This window comes from Panthera leo, chromosome A2 (assembly GCF_018350215.1).
Source record: "Panthera leo isolate Ple1 chromosome A2, P.leo_Ple1_pat1.1, whole genome shotgun sequence".
Classification (NCBI taxonomy): domain Eukaryota; kingdom Metazoa; phylum Chordata; class Mammalia; order Carnivora; family Felidae; genus Panthera; species Panthera leo.
The window spans coordinates 52,449,834-52,466,336 of NC_056680.1; the positions used below are offsets into that span (position 1 = coordinate 52,449,834).

At 40.9% G+C, this 16,503-nt stretch overlaps 1 protein-coding gene across 8 annotated transcripts in view; it reads left to right on the forward strand.

The window, feature by feature from the left end:
- ATG7 (autophagy related 7) overlaps positions 1–16,503 on the forward strand; it is a 246,123-nt gene that overhangs the window by 44,304 nt on the left and 185,316 nt on the right. For all 8 annotated transcript variants that reach the window (XR_006195353.1, XM_042910910.1, XM_042910925.1 and 5 more), the window contains 6 exons: positions 1,484–1,574; positions 2,288–2,432; positions 5,725–5,883; positions 12,488–12,682; positions 14,204–14,407; positions 16,345–16,460. Coding sequence is in view for 7 of the 8 variants with exons in the window: in XM_042910910.1 (XP_042766844.1) it covers positions 1,484–1,574; positions 2,288–2,432; positions 5,725–5,883; positions 12,488–12,682; positions 14,204–14,407; positions 16,345–16,460 (910 nt within the window). In the remaining variant the exon portion in view is untranslated. The remainder of the gene's footprint in view (positions 1–1,483; positions 1,575–2,287; positions 2,433–5,724; positions 5,884–12,487; positions 12,683–14,203; positions 14,408–16,344; positions 16,461–16,503) is intronic.

Genomic DNA, 16,503 nt, shown 5'->3' on the forward strand with positions numbered 1-16,503 from the left:
AGGGATGCATTTTTTTTTTTTTTTTTTTTTTTGGAAATTAAATGTAAGACTAGTGAGAAAAGCAGACAAAATATGAATTAGTAGCATGTCTGAACTCCTTCCCCAGAAAAAAGAATTTTGAACTCTTAACCTTTTTTAAGAACTCAAATCTATTACATCAGTTCTAATTTTTTGTTATATTAAAAAAACACATGTGTGCATCAGAGTGCCTGAGTTGTAATGGGAAGGGACATTTGTTTTCTGGCTCCTCACTGTGAATATGTCCAGCCATACTGGGGCCCAAGTAGCTTTCGAGGATAGTTGGCCCCAAGGTTTTCCCTTGGTCATCCTATCGCAGAAAGGAAAGATTGTGTCAAGGAAATCTACACCTTCTAGGTCCCATAATTATATTGAGCAATACTATTTTTAAAAACTAAGGTCAAAAGTGGAAAAGTTCCCAAGGAAAGGAAAATAGAAGTGTTGACAGCCATCTAAAAGTAGGAGAATGGCCAAAGAACACCAGAATACAAATTAGAAACATAGACTTCTTCCCAGTAGTCCTGTACATCTTTAAGTCCAGGAGTTTCTGTTCCTTCAAAGACTGTTACTTAAGGCAGATACTGGAGGGGACGCTGGCAGGGTAGATTGTGACTGAGTGAATTCCCTGTTACAGAGTAGAGGCTTTCTTGTGAATCTCACGTACTTGGTGAGAAAGGGAGAGTAACAGAGGTCCTAAGATGTGAAGAGGGTAATAGAGTGAATGGCCCCCCCATTAGCAGATTGCCAGCAAGGAAGTCAGGTTACCATTAAGGTAAGAAAGTGAGACTTACAAGAGGATTTTGTAATAATAGAATAGAGCAGCCACAGGATCCTTATCCTCCAGTGCTGCTACACAGCATTGCCTGTAGCACACTTCAAGAACTGGGATTGGAAATTCAGAGGCACCGATTGCAGAGATTAAAAGAAGTTGGTAGAGAAGAGAGAAGTCAGGGAAGGGGAAAGACTGACTAGATAAGGATGAGCTTAAAGGAGAGGGCAGCTTAACAAAGGGACAGGATAGGTGTGCGGAGACAGGGTTGAGAGGTGGAGCAGAGTGCTGTGGTAAGGATGAGGAACGGAAAGGATGCACTGAACGTAGAGGTTCAAATCCTGATGGGAAGCTCAGCAGAAAGTGTGCTGCAGTCATGCTGGCTGGTCTTCCGCGGATAAGAGAGCCTTGCACCAGGTTATACCTATCCCAAGTTGGGTTGTCTTTTTTCGAGCAGCTCCCAGGAACTGCAGAAGTTGAGGCGGCTCAGGCCAGACTCCAGGGCTATTTCAGAAGCCCCTCTGCAGGAAAACCCTGGTCTCTCAGCGAGGGTCCTGGTAGTAGAGGAAGGTGTTGAGCAACTGCTTCAAGTACATGCAAATTCAGGTCCCTTAATGTGTGCGCCATCTTGCCACTTGACTTACATGTTTTTATTCATCCCTCCTTCATTAAACGTACTACTTTATTTGCCTTAAGATTGTCCCAAAGCAGTCGGATGGGAAAAAAACCAGAAAGGCGGCATGGGACCGAGGATGGTGAACCTCAGTGAATGTATGGACCCTAAAAGGTATATTTTGGAAGCTTTTTTCTCCCAAGGGGACCGTTGGTAATGAGGACACACAGCAGGTTCTGTCAGGCCAACCACGTCGCTCACATCAGTGCAGGGGGTACCATTCACATTGACAATGAGTGTTACTCCACTGTTTGCTGCCTGACTTGATTTAAGTGTGGTTGTGAGAATTAACCACCTGATGGAGGTCCTGAAGGGCACACAGTTCATCTGGTCTTCTAGACATTATAAATTTTGTTCTTGCTTTGATCTGAGTCTCTCAAACCTAGTTAGTTACAGATACCTGCTACCTTGTAGTCCTTATTCGTGGCCTTTTAATTTCATCCTATTAGCCTACATTGAAGGACGTTATAAGAAATATTTCATAGAAATTAGTATTGTATTTAAGGGATAAAAGTGCACCCTTTTTTGAGGGGCCAGTGGCTCCTCTAAGTGGTCATGCTTCCATTTTCACTTTGGCTGCTAGGGACTCGGTATCAGATTTGTGGCCTGTCGGTAGCAGTTACGGAGATCCACACGGGCACACGTGCTGTGCTGTGCTGTTTCTCCTCGCTGTTGCCCTCAAGCTTCATCTTATTTTCCCTGTGATCTCATTTTGCTTAGTTAGGATTTGGTCCTCATTTTCTTATTCAGATGCTTTCTATCTTTTTAAGACAAGATTGGGGCATAAATGAGTGACTGAATGGATAAATAATTCTGTCATTTTCTAGGTTAGCTGAGTCATCAGTGGATTTAAATCTCAAATTGATGTGTTGGAGATTGGTCCCTACTCTGGACTTAGACAAGGTTGTGTCTGTCAAGTGTCTGCTGCTTGGAGCCGGCACCTTGGGTTGTAATGTCGCTAGGACACTGATGGTAAGTTTGTGGGGGCCAAATGGTACCTCTGAAGCTGTGGCTTCTCCTCTTATCTTAATATACCAGATTGCTTTCCTCCTCCCAGAGTTACCTACTCCTCTTTCCCTCCCATCCTTCCTTCTTCCCTCCCTCTTTCCCTTTCTTTTTTCTTTTGTCAGTTATCTTTTTAATTATAAAAGGAATTCATACTTTTATCACAAAGTAGAAACAGAAGGTCTTTCTCCACCTTCCTCTCGTCCCACTTCCCAGAATTCAGCAGACTTCCTAGATTAGTACACAGTGTGTCCTTCCCTGATGTTTTCATAGGCACTTGCAAATAAAGAGAGGGACATTTGTCACCTTTGCTGTCATTTATTTATATTTGCAAAAATTGGATCATAGCATACTGTCTATAATAGGTTTTTATTCTTAACTCAATAGAAAAATAATTGTGGCTCTCTATATGTTCTGTATTTGGTATATGTAGTATTTTGTTGTATGACTCTGCCCTCACTTTATTTCGATTTCAGCATATTTTTTTGAGATACTGTTGAAATGAACATTTTTAGATCTTTACATATCTATGGGATTATTTGTTTAGGCAGAAATCCCTATAAGTAGAATTATTATGTTAGAGAGGATGTATTGTGTGTATGCTATATGTATATGTGTGTATACTGTGTATATATATATATATGTATAGTATATACACACATACATACATATATATATACTATACACAATATATACTATATATACTATAATATATATATATATTATATACTATATACTATATATACTATATATATATATATACAATATACAATACGTATATATGGGTTTTTTTCAAACTAAATCACCTTCCCAAAACATTTTACGAGCCTGTACTTTTAGAAACATATATGACTTTTTAATTTGCTTTTCTTTTACTAGTGAGGGTGAGTCTTTAATTTTGTTTCCTTTGTGAATTTTATTCTATTCATGTGATTTTATAATTAATTGACACAAAATACATATGGTATTCTCTTAGCATCTTTTAAAACTCTCTTTATCTTTTTAAAAATCTTTGCTCATTCCTAATGTTGCATGTGTATGTTTTCTCTTTTTTTTCTCTTATTCAGACTTGCCAGAGAGCCTTGTCTACTATATCAGTCTTTTTGGAGGGCTAAGTCCTTGATTTATTTTTTAGTTCTATAGTTTTTGTTTTTGTTTTGTATTGCTTTCAGATTCATTAACATCTATTTTTATCTTCATTAATATCTTCCTCTCTTTGTGGAATTTATTTTATTATTCTTTTTCTGGCTTCCATAATTAGGTGCTTAGGTTTTCTTAATATTTTTAAAAATGATAAAGTCAGTAGAGACCCACTATAGAAAACTTGTAAAGTATAAAAGTTACGAAGCAGGAAAAGAAGATACCCATTTTCCTACCACTTTTTCACTTATTTCCTTTCAATGTTTGTTAAATACATATTTAAAATTTTTATTTGATTTATAATAATGCTCCTTGCTAATTTATCTGTTACCCTTGTAAACACTTTCTCATGTCATTAGAAGTGATGCTTATAAAGCATTTTTAATGACTAGAATATGCCTTCTTCTATGATGAATATAATGTACTGAGACACTCCCCTAATGGTAGGCATTAATATGTTTCCAATATTTTACAACTATAAATTATGTTGTGGAGCGTTTTTGTTTATATTTCAGATTACTTCCTAGGATAGATTGCTGTAACTATTTTCTTAGGATATATTGCTACAAGTAGGTTGAAAGATATGAACATTTGAAAGATTCTAGACACATATTGCCAAATTGCTTTCCAGAAAAATTAGATCAGTTTACATTCTCAACCCGTGCAATAGTTTTTTCATCTCCACATCCTCACCAGCACTGAGTATTATCATTTTCTTCAATGAGTATTATCGTTTCCTTTAATCTTTACAGATTAGCCGTTTAAACCGTGTAGCATCCCAGGAAGCCAAAAGTTAAGTGCAAACCCGCACTCACATGTGGCTAACCCATAGTATGTTTGTAATTTATTTGGCTTTCTTCCCACTGCCCAGTATGTTCCCAGACTGCCTTCCTTGCAGTCCTCTCAGCATTGCTTTAAGGAATGTAAAAACACTTGAGAAGTAAATGTCCTCAAACCAAGCACAAGTGACTTTTGGGTTGTCCTTGTCTTTATTCCACCTCCACAGTAGATTGCTTAGCTGATGAAAGTCACTTACAAAACTGGATGAGTAGATCTAAGTTTACCAGTGGGCTTTCAAAACCGATAATGTAAAAACTATGCTTTTGAAAGGATGGATTCTGGCCTTTCATTCTCAACCCTGAAAATGAATCTTGAGTACTAGTTGACTGTCCCCTGGGAACCGTCAGTTTAATTGAGTTTCAGAGTCCCTAATGGAAGGCTATTGAAATAAGAGAGAGAGCAGAATTAGCTTTGTAGCCAATCATGGCAGGGGCTTCTCTTCGATCACTGTGCCTATTTATGATATGCTGAAATGCACACACTACACCCCACCCTCCAGAAAGCAGTCATCTCTATTTGGTTGCAACTCTCAGGATCTCAACCCTTCCCACCATTAACCAGATCTATGACCTTCAGTGATTTCTGGGCTACACTTTGCATATCTGTGAAACAAAACAGTTGGACTAAGGATGTTAGAGATGCCATCTCAGTTTAAAATTGTGTGGTTCTATAATACTTTAAAGGAATTATAATTAAAGTGTATGAAATCATGCAAACTATTTGAGAGAATATAGAATTGTCCCCTGTATTACCGAATATTAACAAGCCCTTTACGTCTTCAGTAGTACAAAATCTTCTGCGATGTTATACAACAGAAAATAACTTGTAAGTCATTTTTCTGAGGCATTAATTCAGGCTTTAAGTGAGTTTTAATGTGAGCTGTTATTTATATTTAATTACTCATTAAGGGAAAGCAAGGACATTTGGGGGCTTATCGCTAATTCTTTTAAGACAGCAACATAGACAATTCTCATGGGACTCACCTCCAACTCTTTCTCTGGTGCCACTGTCAAAAATAATGACTTATTAGACCCACTCTGACATTTCTTAGATTCATTACTGCAGGAAACTAGGCACTGGGTATATAATTATTTTTGTCTTTTAAAGGAAGCTGGCCCTCTGTTAATCAAAAACTGAATTTGCACAATTCAGTTTCTAAAGTTTCCTGTATTTTGAGATTCCCAAGCTATTCCAAAACTAAACCTCTTTATAGGTTGCAAGAGAGACACCCTGTGAAATGTTCATCAGAAACACACCATGATCTCTTGTTTCCATGCAGGGTTGGGGTGTCAGACACATCACATTTGTGGACAATGCCAACATCTCCTACTCCAATCCTGTGAGGCAGCCTCTCTATGAATTTGAAGATTGCCTAGCAGGTGGTAAGCCCAAGGCCCTGGCTGCAGCAGAGCGGCTCCAGAAAATATTCCCTGGAGTGGTATGTTGATGCTATTTGGGAATGTTGGAGGTTTTCTCCTGTAGCTTTCCGTGCTTAATTTTGGGGAATGAGGGCCTGTGGTATTGGTAAAAGAGAGTCAGATGTTTGTCACTTACTACCTGGGCCTTCATCATATGGCTAAGCCTCTCCTTATCTCAGAGAAGGGGATTAAAAAACAAAACAAAACTCGTGTTTATTATTGTGAAAATAAAATGAAGAGTGAGAAAATGTTTTTGTGAGTGGCAAAGTATTACCTGAGTTTAAGTTGAGGAATTTGGGAGTATGCATATATTTATATCCAGCTTTGTTTGAAAGGGATTTATTTTTTTTAAATTTTTTTTTAATGTTTATTTATTTTTGAGAGACAGAGCATGAGTGGGGGAGGGATAGAGAAAGAGAGGGAGACACAGAATCCGAAGCAGACTCCAGGCCCTGAGCTGTCAGCACAGAGCCCGACGTGGGGCTCGAACTGTGAGATCATGACCTGAGCTGAAGTCGGATATTTAACCAACTGAGACACTCAGGCGCCCCGAAAGGGATTTATGATAGCTCAGATACAGGATGTTATTTTTCCTTCATCACCAAAATACTCAATAGTTACTGAATACAGGTTTATGAAGTTAAATTGGATGTAAGTCCACACAGAAGGATGATGTGGCTACCTGAGCTGCTTGTATTTGAATCAGACTGTTCCCTTTAAAAACATACTAGATAATAAGAGACAAGTCATTTAGCTCATTTGATTCAAAATCTGGCAAGATTTTTTTTTTTTTTTTGAGGTCATCCACAAAAGAGAATCTGCAACTTGCACACTTAATCAGTTGGTCTGACAGAAGTTAGATTAGGTATCTCCGAAGCATCTGCTACCACTTAGTGCCACAAGAGGCTCTCGGCCTCAGCTAAAAGATAGCCCACTTTCTCAAAGTTTTTCTGTGTAATCACTCAGTATTATATTCATTAATTTCAGAATCTTTTGCTTGAAAAGAAGCAACATTGATGGTTTTGTTCATTTCACCAGCAATCTTGAGGAGCATGGTTTATTGGGTTTAATTCAACACTAATGATTAAGCGCCCACTGTGTATCCAGTTAAGTGCTAGAGGCCAAAAAGAAAAAATGTTACAACGCTGTCAATTGAGGAGGCGTATTAGTTAGCTTTCTGCCGCATTATTGCATATCACACAGTCCTAACCTCTCCCTGCCTTGTTATTATAAGCATTTATCTCAGGCTCCCAGGTCTGCAGATTGACTGTAGCTTAGCTGCTGGGCTAGGCTGGACTCCAGGCTTTAAGTCAGGTTCCAATTTGCTCTGTAAGTCATTGTTTTAAAATCTGGGCTTACAGAGCAACAGTCTGGGTCATGCTCTTCTTCTGGTAGAAGGTGGGAGTGTAAAAGGATTGGTGAAAACTTATTATACCTCTAAAACCTCAGCTCACCAGTGACACAGTGTAGCATCTTCCATTTATATGCCCAAGCCAGTCACAGGGCCAAGCGCAAAGTCAGAGGGGTTTGTCAGAATACTCTGCCTTTCTAGTGGGAGGTCCTGCAAAGTCATCTGGCAAAGGGCAAAGACATTCTATTAGTGGGAGGCAGTGCATAGTTGGGAAGAATAATCCAGTCTGTCACTGGAGAGTGTTATGAGCTCCCCTCAGGGCTGAAACAGACCTGGCTTTGAATCTGAATTCAGCTACTTTCTAGTTGCCTGAAATTTTTCCTTGCCCAAATGGTCTGTGACCCAATGCAGTCCCCCCTATTTATTTGTACAGCTGTTCTGTTACTTATTAAATATTTCAGGCCTTCCATATGCTAGGGACTGGGGCACAAGCAGGAAAAGTTCTCTCTCCTCTCCGTGGAGCTTCTATAGTCCAGAGGGGTACATGGTCCCTAACACCTAATTTTGTAAACAGTTGTAATTGTTAAGTGCATGAAAAAGGAGCTCGGTTTCTGTGAGGGCGTTTACCAGGCAGCCTGACCTAAGCTAGACTCCCTTGAGGAAGCTAAGTCCTGAAGGATGAGTGAGTGGGAGTCAGCTAGATGAAGGGTGGCAGAGCTGTCTGCAAACGCCTGAGGCAGGAGACAGCATGGTGTTTCTGTGGAACTGAAGGAAAACCAGGAAGGGAAGCACTGACGTCAAGGAAGACAGAGAAGGGGCTAGGGCAGAAGCAAGGGCTGGGTCACGCTGGGCCTTTGAGATCAAGTTCACCTTTTCTTGAAACCATCAGCTTACCAGGGTCGAACCTCCTCTTCAGCACTTACATTGTGCTACTGTGTTTTCCCTACTGGGTTATTCAGTCCTGGAGGCCAGGAGCCAGGGTTTTTATACTTTCATCCTTCCTGCCTTGTAAGCAATAATAGATAATGTACAGAACCCATTAAAGTACTAGTGTAATCCATCCATTTCCTGCAAAGTACTTGTGAAACTATTTCACCTGCCAATTACCCAGACTTACGGCATTTTCTTTGTATGTTCAGTTTGGTGTAGTTTTTTCATTCAGCAGATACTTACTCATCCCCTTACACCAGGCCACAGACACAGGCTAGTCCTAAGTGAACAAGATGTGAAAAGAACTGCTCTGCTACAAATACCCTGTCTAATCCCGGGGTTGAATTAATTGAGTCGGAAACAAAGTAACCTTTAAAAAATCAAAAAAATATTTGAAATTACCTTTTTTTTTTTTTTTTTTTTTTTTTTTAAATACAAGGCAGTATAGGATTGTGGAACCACACCAGAGGTTTTAAAACCCAACTCTGGACATCTGTTTACAACCCTGATGAGTAAATGGTATTGGACCAGCTCTTCTATCATAAACAATTACACAGCCGGGTAAAATATATAAAATGACTCTCTCCAGGCAGTGGAGTAGTGAAAGGCCATGGTCCTAGACAGAAGGGAAAGAAGGAATGTTTGTCCCAGCCCATTGCGTGGAGGTACTTTCTGGCCTTTGCTAGAGCCCATGAGGAGCCCAAGGAGATATTCTTGGGTTTGATGAGCTGAGGAAACTGAGATCTGAGTTCAGAGCAGCTAAGGGGGCTGAAACATGCAGGACAGAGTATCAGACATGCAGGAGCTGAGCAGAGGAGGGGTCTGGATAGCATCTTGAACCTTTGACCAGCTCAAGTCACATGTGTTCAGGGCATGACTCTGTAAAGCCGGGCAAAAAAGCACTACCATCTGTTGTGAGTGGAATGGAGACTTCAGAGCTACCCCAAGGCCATGAGACATTGGAGACTCACCTATCCAGAGTGGAGCTCCCTCATTGAACACCCTGAGCCCTTAGGTGACACCCCAGTAAGGTCAGAACTACACATAAAAGCTAAACCACAGAGCTTCCAGCAGAAAGCAGCATAGTGCTCTCGTGATAAACAGATTATCTAGGACCCAGGAAATACTGACCATAAGTGGAAAAATGGGTAGCTTGGATCTCATCAAAACCTAAAATTTTCAGGGGCACATGCATGGCTCAGTTGGTTAAGCATCTAACTCTTGATTTTGGCTCAGGTCATGATCTCACAGTTTATGCGATCAAGCCCTGAGTTGGGCTCTGTTCTGTGAGATACTTAGGATTCTCTGTCTCCCTCTTCTTTGCCTCTCTCTCTCTCATTCTGTCTCTTTCCCTCTCTCTCAAAATAAACATAAAACACACACACACACACAACCTAAAACATCTGCTTCTCAAAAGGTGCCATTAACAGAATGAAAAAGGTGGCCAAAACCCTACAGGGTAGGTCTATTTGGCGAGAAGCTGTTCCCCAGAATCCATAAACAACCTCTACCACTCGGTAATAAAAGGACAGACAAGTCTTTTTTTAAGGGGGACAGATTGTGGAGGTACTGATTTCATAGTGAAGATCTATAAATGGCCAGGGCACACATAAAAACGCTCAACTTTTGTAGTCTCAGGAAAATATGAGTTAACACCATGGAGATCTATCACTATCCTCACTGCAGTGGGTCAAGTTAAAAAGACTGACAGGGGGGCACCCGGGTGGCTCAGTTGGTTGAGCGTCCGACTTCGGCTCAGGTCATGATCTCACAGTTTGTGAGTTCAAGCCCCGCATCGGTCTCTGTGCTGACAGCTCGGAGCCTGGAGCCTGCCTCGGATTCTGTGTGTCCCGTTCTCTCTGCCCCTCCCCCACTCACACTCTGTGTCTCTCTCAAAAATAAACATTAAAAAAAAAAAAAAGACTGACAAGGCTGAATGTTGTCAGGCTGTGGAGCAACCAGAACTCTGCTACTAAAACAACCACTTTGTAAATCAGCTCAACAGGTTCTCATGAAACTACACCTACCTAATTACCCAGAAATCCCACTCATGGATGTTTACCTAAAAGAAACGAAAACGTATATACCCTAAAACACTTATGGAAGTATGTCCATAGCAGCTTTGTTCCTAATGGCCAAAATTTAGAAATAACCCAAATAGCTGTCAGTGAGAGATTGAATAAACAAATCGAGGTATTTTCACAATGCAAAAAGGAGCATGCTCTTGGTACTTAACAATATGGGCAAACCTCAGAAGCATTATGCTGAGCAAAAGAAGCCAAACACCAACAGATGTATACCATAGGATATCATTTATATGAGGTTCTAGAATAGGCAAAAACTAATCTAGGGTTTAAAAGGTGGTTGCATCAGTGGTTATCCCAGTGGCGGTGAGGAGTAGTGGGGATTGACTGGGAAGGGGCACACGAGCACATTCTGGGGTGATGAAAATGTCCTGTGTCTTAAGGTATATACAGTGGTTCACCTGCAGTTTGTTGAAACACAGCCAACTGTACACTTAAAATCTATGTATTACACTCTTCTGTAAACTATACTTCACCCTGACTACACATATGAATCATGGGGGTAGTTTGAGAAAATATTGATGGCAGGGTCCCCTCTCAGAAATTCCAGTTGAGATAGTCTGGGGAGAAGCCTGGGCATCAGGAATTTTCAAAACTCTTTGGGTGGTTCTAATGCACAGCCAAGGTTGAAAACTGCTGTGTTGAAACTTGCCAAATTCCGGCCTCAGGCGTGTGGACCAAATGGTGGGCTGAGAGCCAGTCCTACAGAGGCTTGCTGGCTGCAATTTTAGCAAGCAGAGAACGATTTAGGTTAGTAAAGCGGGTATGGATCTGTATTACTGAAAAGGTCAGAATTGGCGTTGATTAATTATGCTTTGGTGTCACTAATGTACCTAAATAATACCAAGATCAAGCTACCATCTTCTCAAATGCTTTGTCAATTGTAATACAACAGTAAGGTATTAACATTGCTGTGGTCTTTGCTTATTGTTTACCACAGTATTGAGTATATACATGATACTTAATGAGTGAATTCCTTAATGAGGTCCAGATAGTTGTCTTTGTAATGTTTTCATTGCCAAATTGGACTTGTTTTGAACGCTCTTTCTGAAGTCCTTTCTGCTTGGTGTCTTTTCCTGCTTTGCTTGCAACATTTTTTTTTTTTTTTCATTCTTTTAAATATCGTTGCCTTTGCTACCACTGTCACTTTCTTGAATTCCAGAGATTAGGTTCAAAGTTTAAGATAAGGAGAAAATAGCTACAATCCACAAAATAGAATTTTCCTTTGTAAAAGGACCTACTTATTCTGCCCCCTGAGCTGTTTTTCTAGTAGGTGACGGGTTTTGGCAAATGAACGAGAAAGTTGATGTTTTCACACTCCTCCTTGTGGCCAGCACTATGCAGGGGATTAAGGGTGTATGTAGTTTGTGACTCTACAACACTTTCTTTTCTGTGGACAGTTAATGTCCCTGACTTCACTGACACCCATATGTGTCTCACTGTTAATCTGCCAAGACACTGTGGGGCCAGCAGGGGACAAATAGTACATTACAGAGCTGTTCTAAAGCCCCTGAGGAGAACCCAGGCCACCAGGTAACTTCTTTGGACAAGGAATGAAGCTTCACTTCAGTACCACACTCTGCTACAGCTCAGCCCCTGTCCCTTTCCCTCTCAAACAAATATCTGCACACTCCTAAGTAGATTTTCTGATTGTAAGTTAGCAAGTACAGTTTTTGGTTTAGAGGGGTTTTTTTAAAAATGCATATACCCCTAAGAAGATTAAGACAGTCAGTCATACTAATCTTACATAAATTTATTAAATCAAATGTTTTCTGTTATAATATCCTATTTGGAGATGTTATGCACTAAGAAAATCAGCGGGGTGGGGGGCAATTTGGGAAGAAGTAGGGAGAAACAACTCAGCTAGACAGAGGGGACTTGGGCAGACACAGGGCATTTTGATAGAGGTTCTTGGCCTCAGATTATAGGAAAAAGTCAAAGGCACCATTTTCTTCAGTGTCCTCCTTGGCTCAGATGGACATGCCTCCCTCCTTTGGAACTAGGATCCGTATGTCTCTACTTGCTGCTATATATATCCAGGCTCAGGGACCTGGGGATGACAGGATAAGATAGTCTAGGATGTAGAGGTGAAGAAGGTCAGGGCACGGGTAGCAAAAGGAACAAGCAGCATGATCGTGCACAGAGAAATTTCTGGTTGCAACTGACCACACTTACATGTTCGTAGCTATGGGGAGACACAGGTTCTAAGATACCACCTGTGTTTGCTTCAGACATCCGTATATCTGGGTTTTTCCCTAGAATGCCAGAGGGTTCAACATGAGCATCCCCATGCCTGGACACCCAGTGAACTTCTCCAGCGTCACCTTGGAGCAGGCCCGCAAAGACGTGGAGCACCTGGAGCAGCTCATCGAAAGCCATGATGTCGTGTTCCTGTTGATGGACACCAGAGAGAGCCGCTGGCTCCCTGCCGTCATTGCTGCGAGCAAAAGAAAGGTAGAGTGTGTGGATCCTGGGCTCTTGTTTCTGGTTGTGACTTAATGTACCATCACCCTGGAGGGAGAGGTGTCCTCTGTCTGCCTTCCTTCCAGAAGAGAGATGTGCTGTGTGTGACCCAGTGACATGGTGCCAAAGGGCTTCCGCTGGTACGTGCTGTCTTTGCCTCACGCACCACCGTCCAGTATAATAGTTATTCTTTACTATTTAATTTTCATAGGAACCTTTTGAGACACTGTATCTCAAAGGGATATTCTACTTACATTAAAACATAAGCTCCAAGGGGCACCTGGGTGGCTCACTTGATTGGGCATTCAACTTTGGCTCAGGTCATGATGATCTCCTGGCTCAAGAGTTTGAGCCCTTCGTCAGCTCAGAGCCTGGAGCCTGCTTCAGATTCTGTGTCTCCTTCTCTCTCTCTGCCCCTCCCCTGCTCATGCTTTGTCTCTCTCTCTCTCTCAAAAACAAATAAACATTTAAAAAAAATCTTTTTTTAAACATAAGCTCCAAGAGGACAAAGACGCTCTTATTTACTCTTTGGTCAGTGACACATTCAAGGGCCAACAGTAGTGAATGGTTAAATAAATCCTAGTACATAAATGTGATGGAATAATACGCAGCCATGCACAACGTGTTTTCAAAAACTTTAATAACATGGAACATACCACATTATGTTAAATAAGCAAGATATGATATTGTATATATTTAATATAAATTGTTTATATAAACACATAAACATTTGTATCTGTTTGGGCGAGGAGGTCGGGAGGGGAGGCAAGAAGGGAGAAAGGAAGGGAGGGAAAGAGAGATCGGGAGAAAACAATGGGAAGAAATACCCCAAATTATTAGTAATAAGTGTTTGAGCCATGAGATTGTGATTTTTTTTTCTGTTACAGTTTTTCTTTATTTTCCAACTTTCTTTATAACCAGAAATTCCACAGAATAAGTTATAAGTACAAATGAGAAAACAACCGTCCTTAAAAATCTGTGTGAAGTTCTTCTATTACAAATGAGAAAACAGTCGTCCTTAAAAATCTGCATAGTGTGTGAATCATATCTCAGTGAAGCTGTTATAAAAAAAGAAAATCTATGTAGGCGTGTCAGATGATAGCATATGGTGGAAAGAATGAGGTTGAGAACTCTCTAGACTTGGTTTGATGCATTTACCTCTTACCAGCTAAGTGACCTTGGGCTTGTTAGTGAGCTGACTGCTCTGTCTGACTTTCAGGATCCTCATCTGTAATTGGAAATGTGTGCTGGGAGTTTTAAATGAAACCAAATGAGATAATTATTGTTAATTACTGGTCAAGGGTTTGTGTGTGTGTGTGTGTGTGTGTGTGTGCACTTAATAAATCCTCAGTATTGGGTAGCTTTTACTAGTATTGGCTTCCAAGACTCTAATTATACTCATACGCAATTACTTATAAAATAAATTCTGAAAGTTGACCAAGTATGAAATTAGCCACGGCTTAAAATATAAGTGTCTCTTAACTCTAGACTTTTATTCCTTGAAATCCACAGCTTGTCATCAATGCTGCCTTGGGGTTTGACACATTTGTTGTCATGAGACATGGCTTGAAGAAACCTAAGCAGCAAGGAGCTGGGGACTTGTGTCCTGGCCACCTTGTGGCACCTGCTGACCTCCTGGGCTCATCGCTTTTTGCCAACATACCCGGCTACAAACTTGGCTGCTATTTCTGCAATGATGTGGTGGCCCCAGGAGATGTAAGTGGATTTCTCTGTGCTTCCAAATATTTCCTACAACTGTCTTGTCCACTGGGGCAAAGAGGCCCGACTGTCTTTTATGACTATTTAAATATTGTCTTTTTTTTTTATTTTTATTTTTTTTATTTTTTTTTTAACGTTTATTTATTTTTGAGACAGAGAGAGACAGAGCATGAACGGGGGAGGGTCAGAGAGAGAGGGAGACACAGAATCTGAAACAGGCTCCAGGCTCTGAGCAGTCAGCACAGAGCCCGACGCGGGGCTCGAACTCACATACCGCGAGATCGTGACCTGAGCCGAAGTCGGACGCTTAACCGACTGAGCCACCCAGGTGCCCCTTAAATATTGTCTTTTAACAAAGAGAAGAATTCTCCAATTTGGGGGGGTGACATTATCCCACCATAACCCTTGATTGGCGTCGTCAACTGTGCACAGCTGTTCCTTGTTCACTAATATAAACGTAGTGACCAACCACTTTTGTAGAAAGCCCAGCAGGGAAACTGCAGGATAGACTGGTCCCTGGAAGCACTGTCTCCTTTGAAGAGAGCATTAAGTAAGGGGTCTGAAGACTTGGACACTGCCTCATGGGGTGATTCCAAATAAGGCTCTTACACTTTCTTTGCTTCTGCAGAATCGGGCTGGGCCCCTTATAAGATTGTTAGATTTAGCAAGTGAAAATATATGGGCTTCCCAGTTAACTTGGAATCTCAGGTAAACAATATTTTAGTATAAATTTGTCCCATGCAATATTCAAGACCTGCTCATACTAAAAAAATATTTCTTGTCTATCTGAAGTTCAAATTTATCTGGGCATCTTGTGTTTTATCTGCCAACCCCAGTAAGGGAGGGAAGAATACTTTCCCTGACTACTCATAGTGCAAGGTGGGTCAAAAGTGAAAGTGCTCTGAACAGTAAGCAGTACACTGTTCACATGTAAGATTCTGCCTATAGTGTTAGTGCCTCCACACAAGGCACCGTCTGTAGGAATGGTCTCTTACCACAACAGATCATCATGCACAGTGAAGCAAAGCATAGGTGTCTCTCTACCCTCCTTTTCATTTTCCCCTTCTTTTAAAACTTGTTCCTGAATAACTCCTACCTCTTTTGTATGACTGGTTTTTATGGCCTCCCAGTATAAAGAAAAAAAGATTAATATTCTCCATGTGAAGAAGGCTGACTTTATGATCTTCATCAGTGGTATTATACAGCTGGTCCCATTATTTCCTCATTATCAACAAGTAGGATTATGGGTCGAGTAAAGTTGTATCTGTTCATAAGGTGAAAATTTCAGACTCAAAATTATCCCTAACAACCTCTTAATTTGCCTAAAGGTGGAAGATCAGAATTTCTTTAGTTGCAACTAAAGACGATTTGTGTTTGAAGCCCTGTCATAGCAAAACTACTTGTATTTCAGCCCAGGGGTCACATTCAGGGGGACACAATGCCCACACTGTGAGAGGCACATAGGAACTGAGGACTGGAGGAAAGGCACGTTATTTATTGTCCTGCCTCACAGGCACTCTGAGGCATTGGCTCAGTTAGAGTGGCAGGGCAGAATCATTTGTGCTATTCAAATGATTATTCCTCTCCATGTCTCTGTTCCTCAGCTATCAAGCACAGAGGATTGAATTTGAATCAGTTAAAAGAGCATATGGTGCAACTCCATGTATGAGGCAGTTAGGCCCCTAGTCTTCAATTTGTTCATAACTAGTACTCCTTTTTAGCATATTACCTCATTTAGTTACCTAAGTTATGTGTTTTGTTTTTCTTGGTACTTACAAGAGATGATGTTATTTGAGGCTGAATGTTCTTTGCCCACAGTGAGTGAGTATCTGGTTATGTTGTATCGCTTTATCATGGACGAGTTTCATGCTTCAAACAGCGACAGTTGAGTGGACTAGAACTTTGAGCACACATCAATGATTCTTTCTCTGTAGTCAACAAGAGACCGGACCTTGGACCAGCAGTGCACTGTGAGTCGCCCAGGACTGGCCATGATTGCAGGAGCCTTGGCAGTGGAATTGATGGTTTCTGTTTTGCAGCATCCAGACGGGTGAGTTTACTGTTTAGACATGGTTATTTAAACAAAGAAAGCT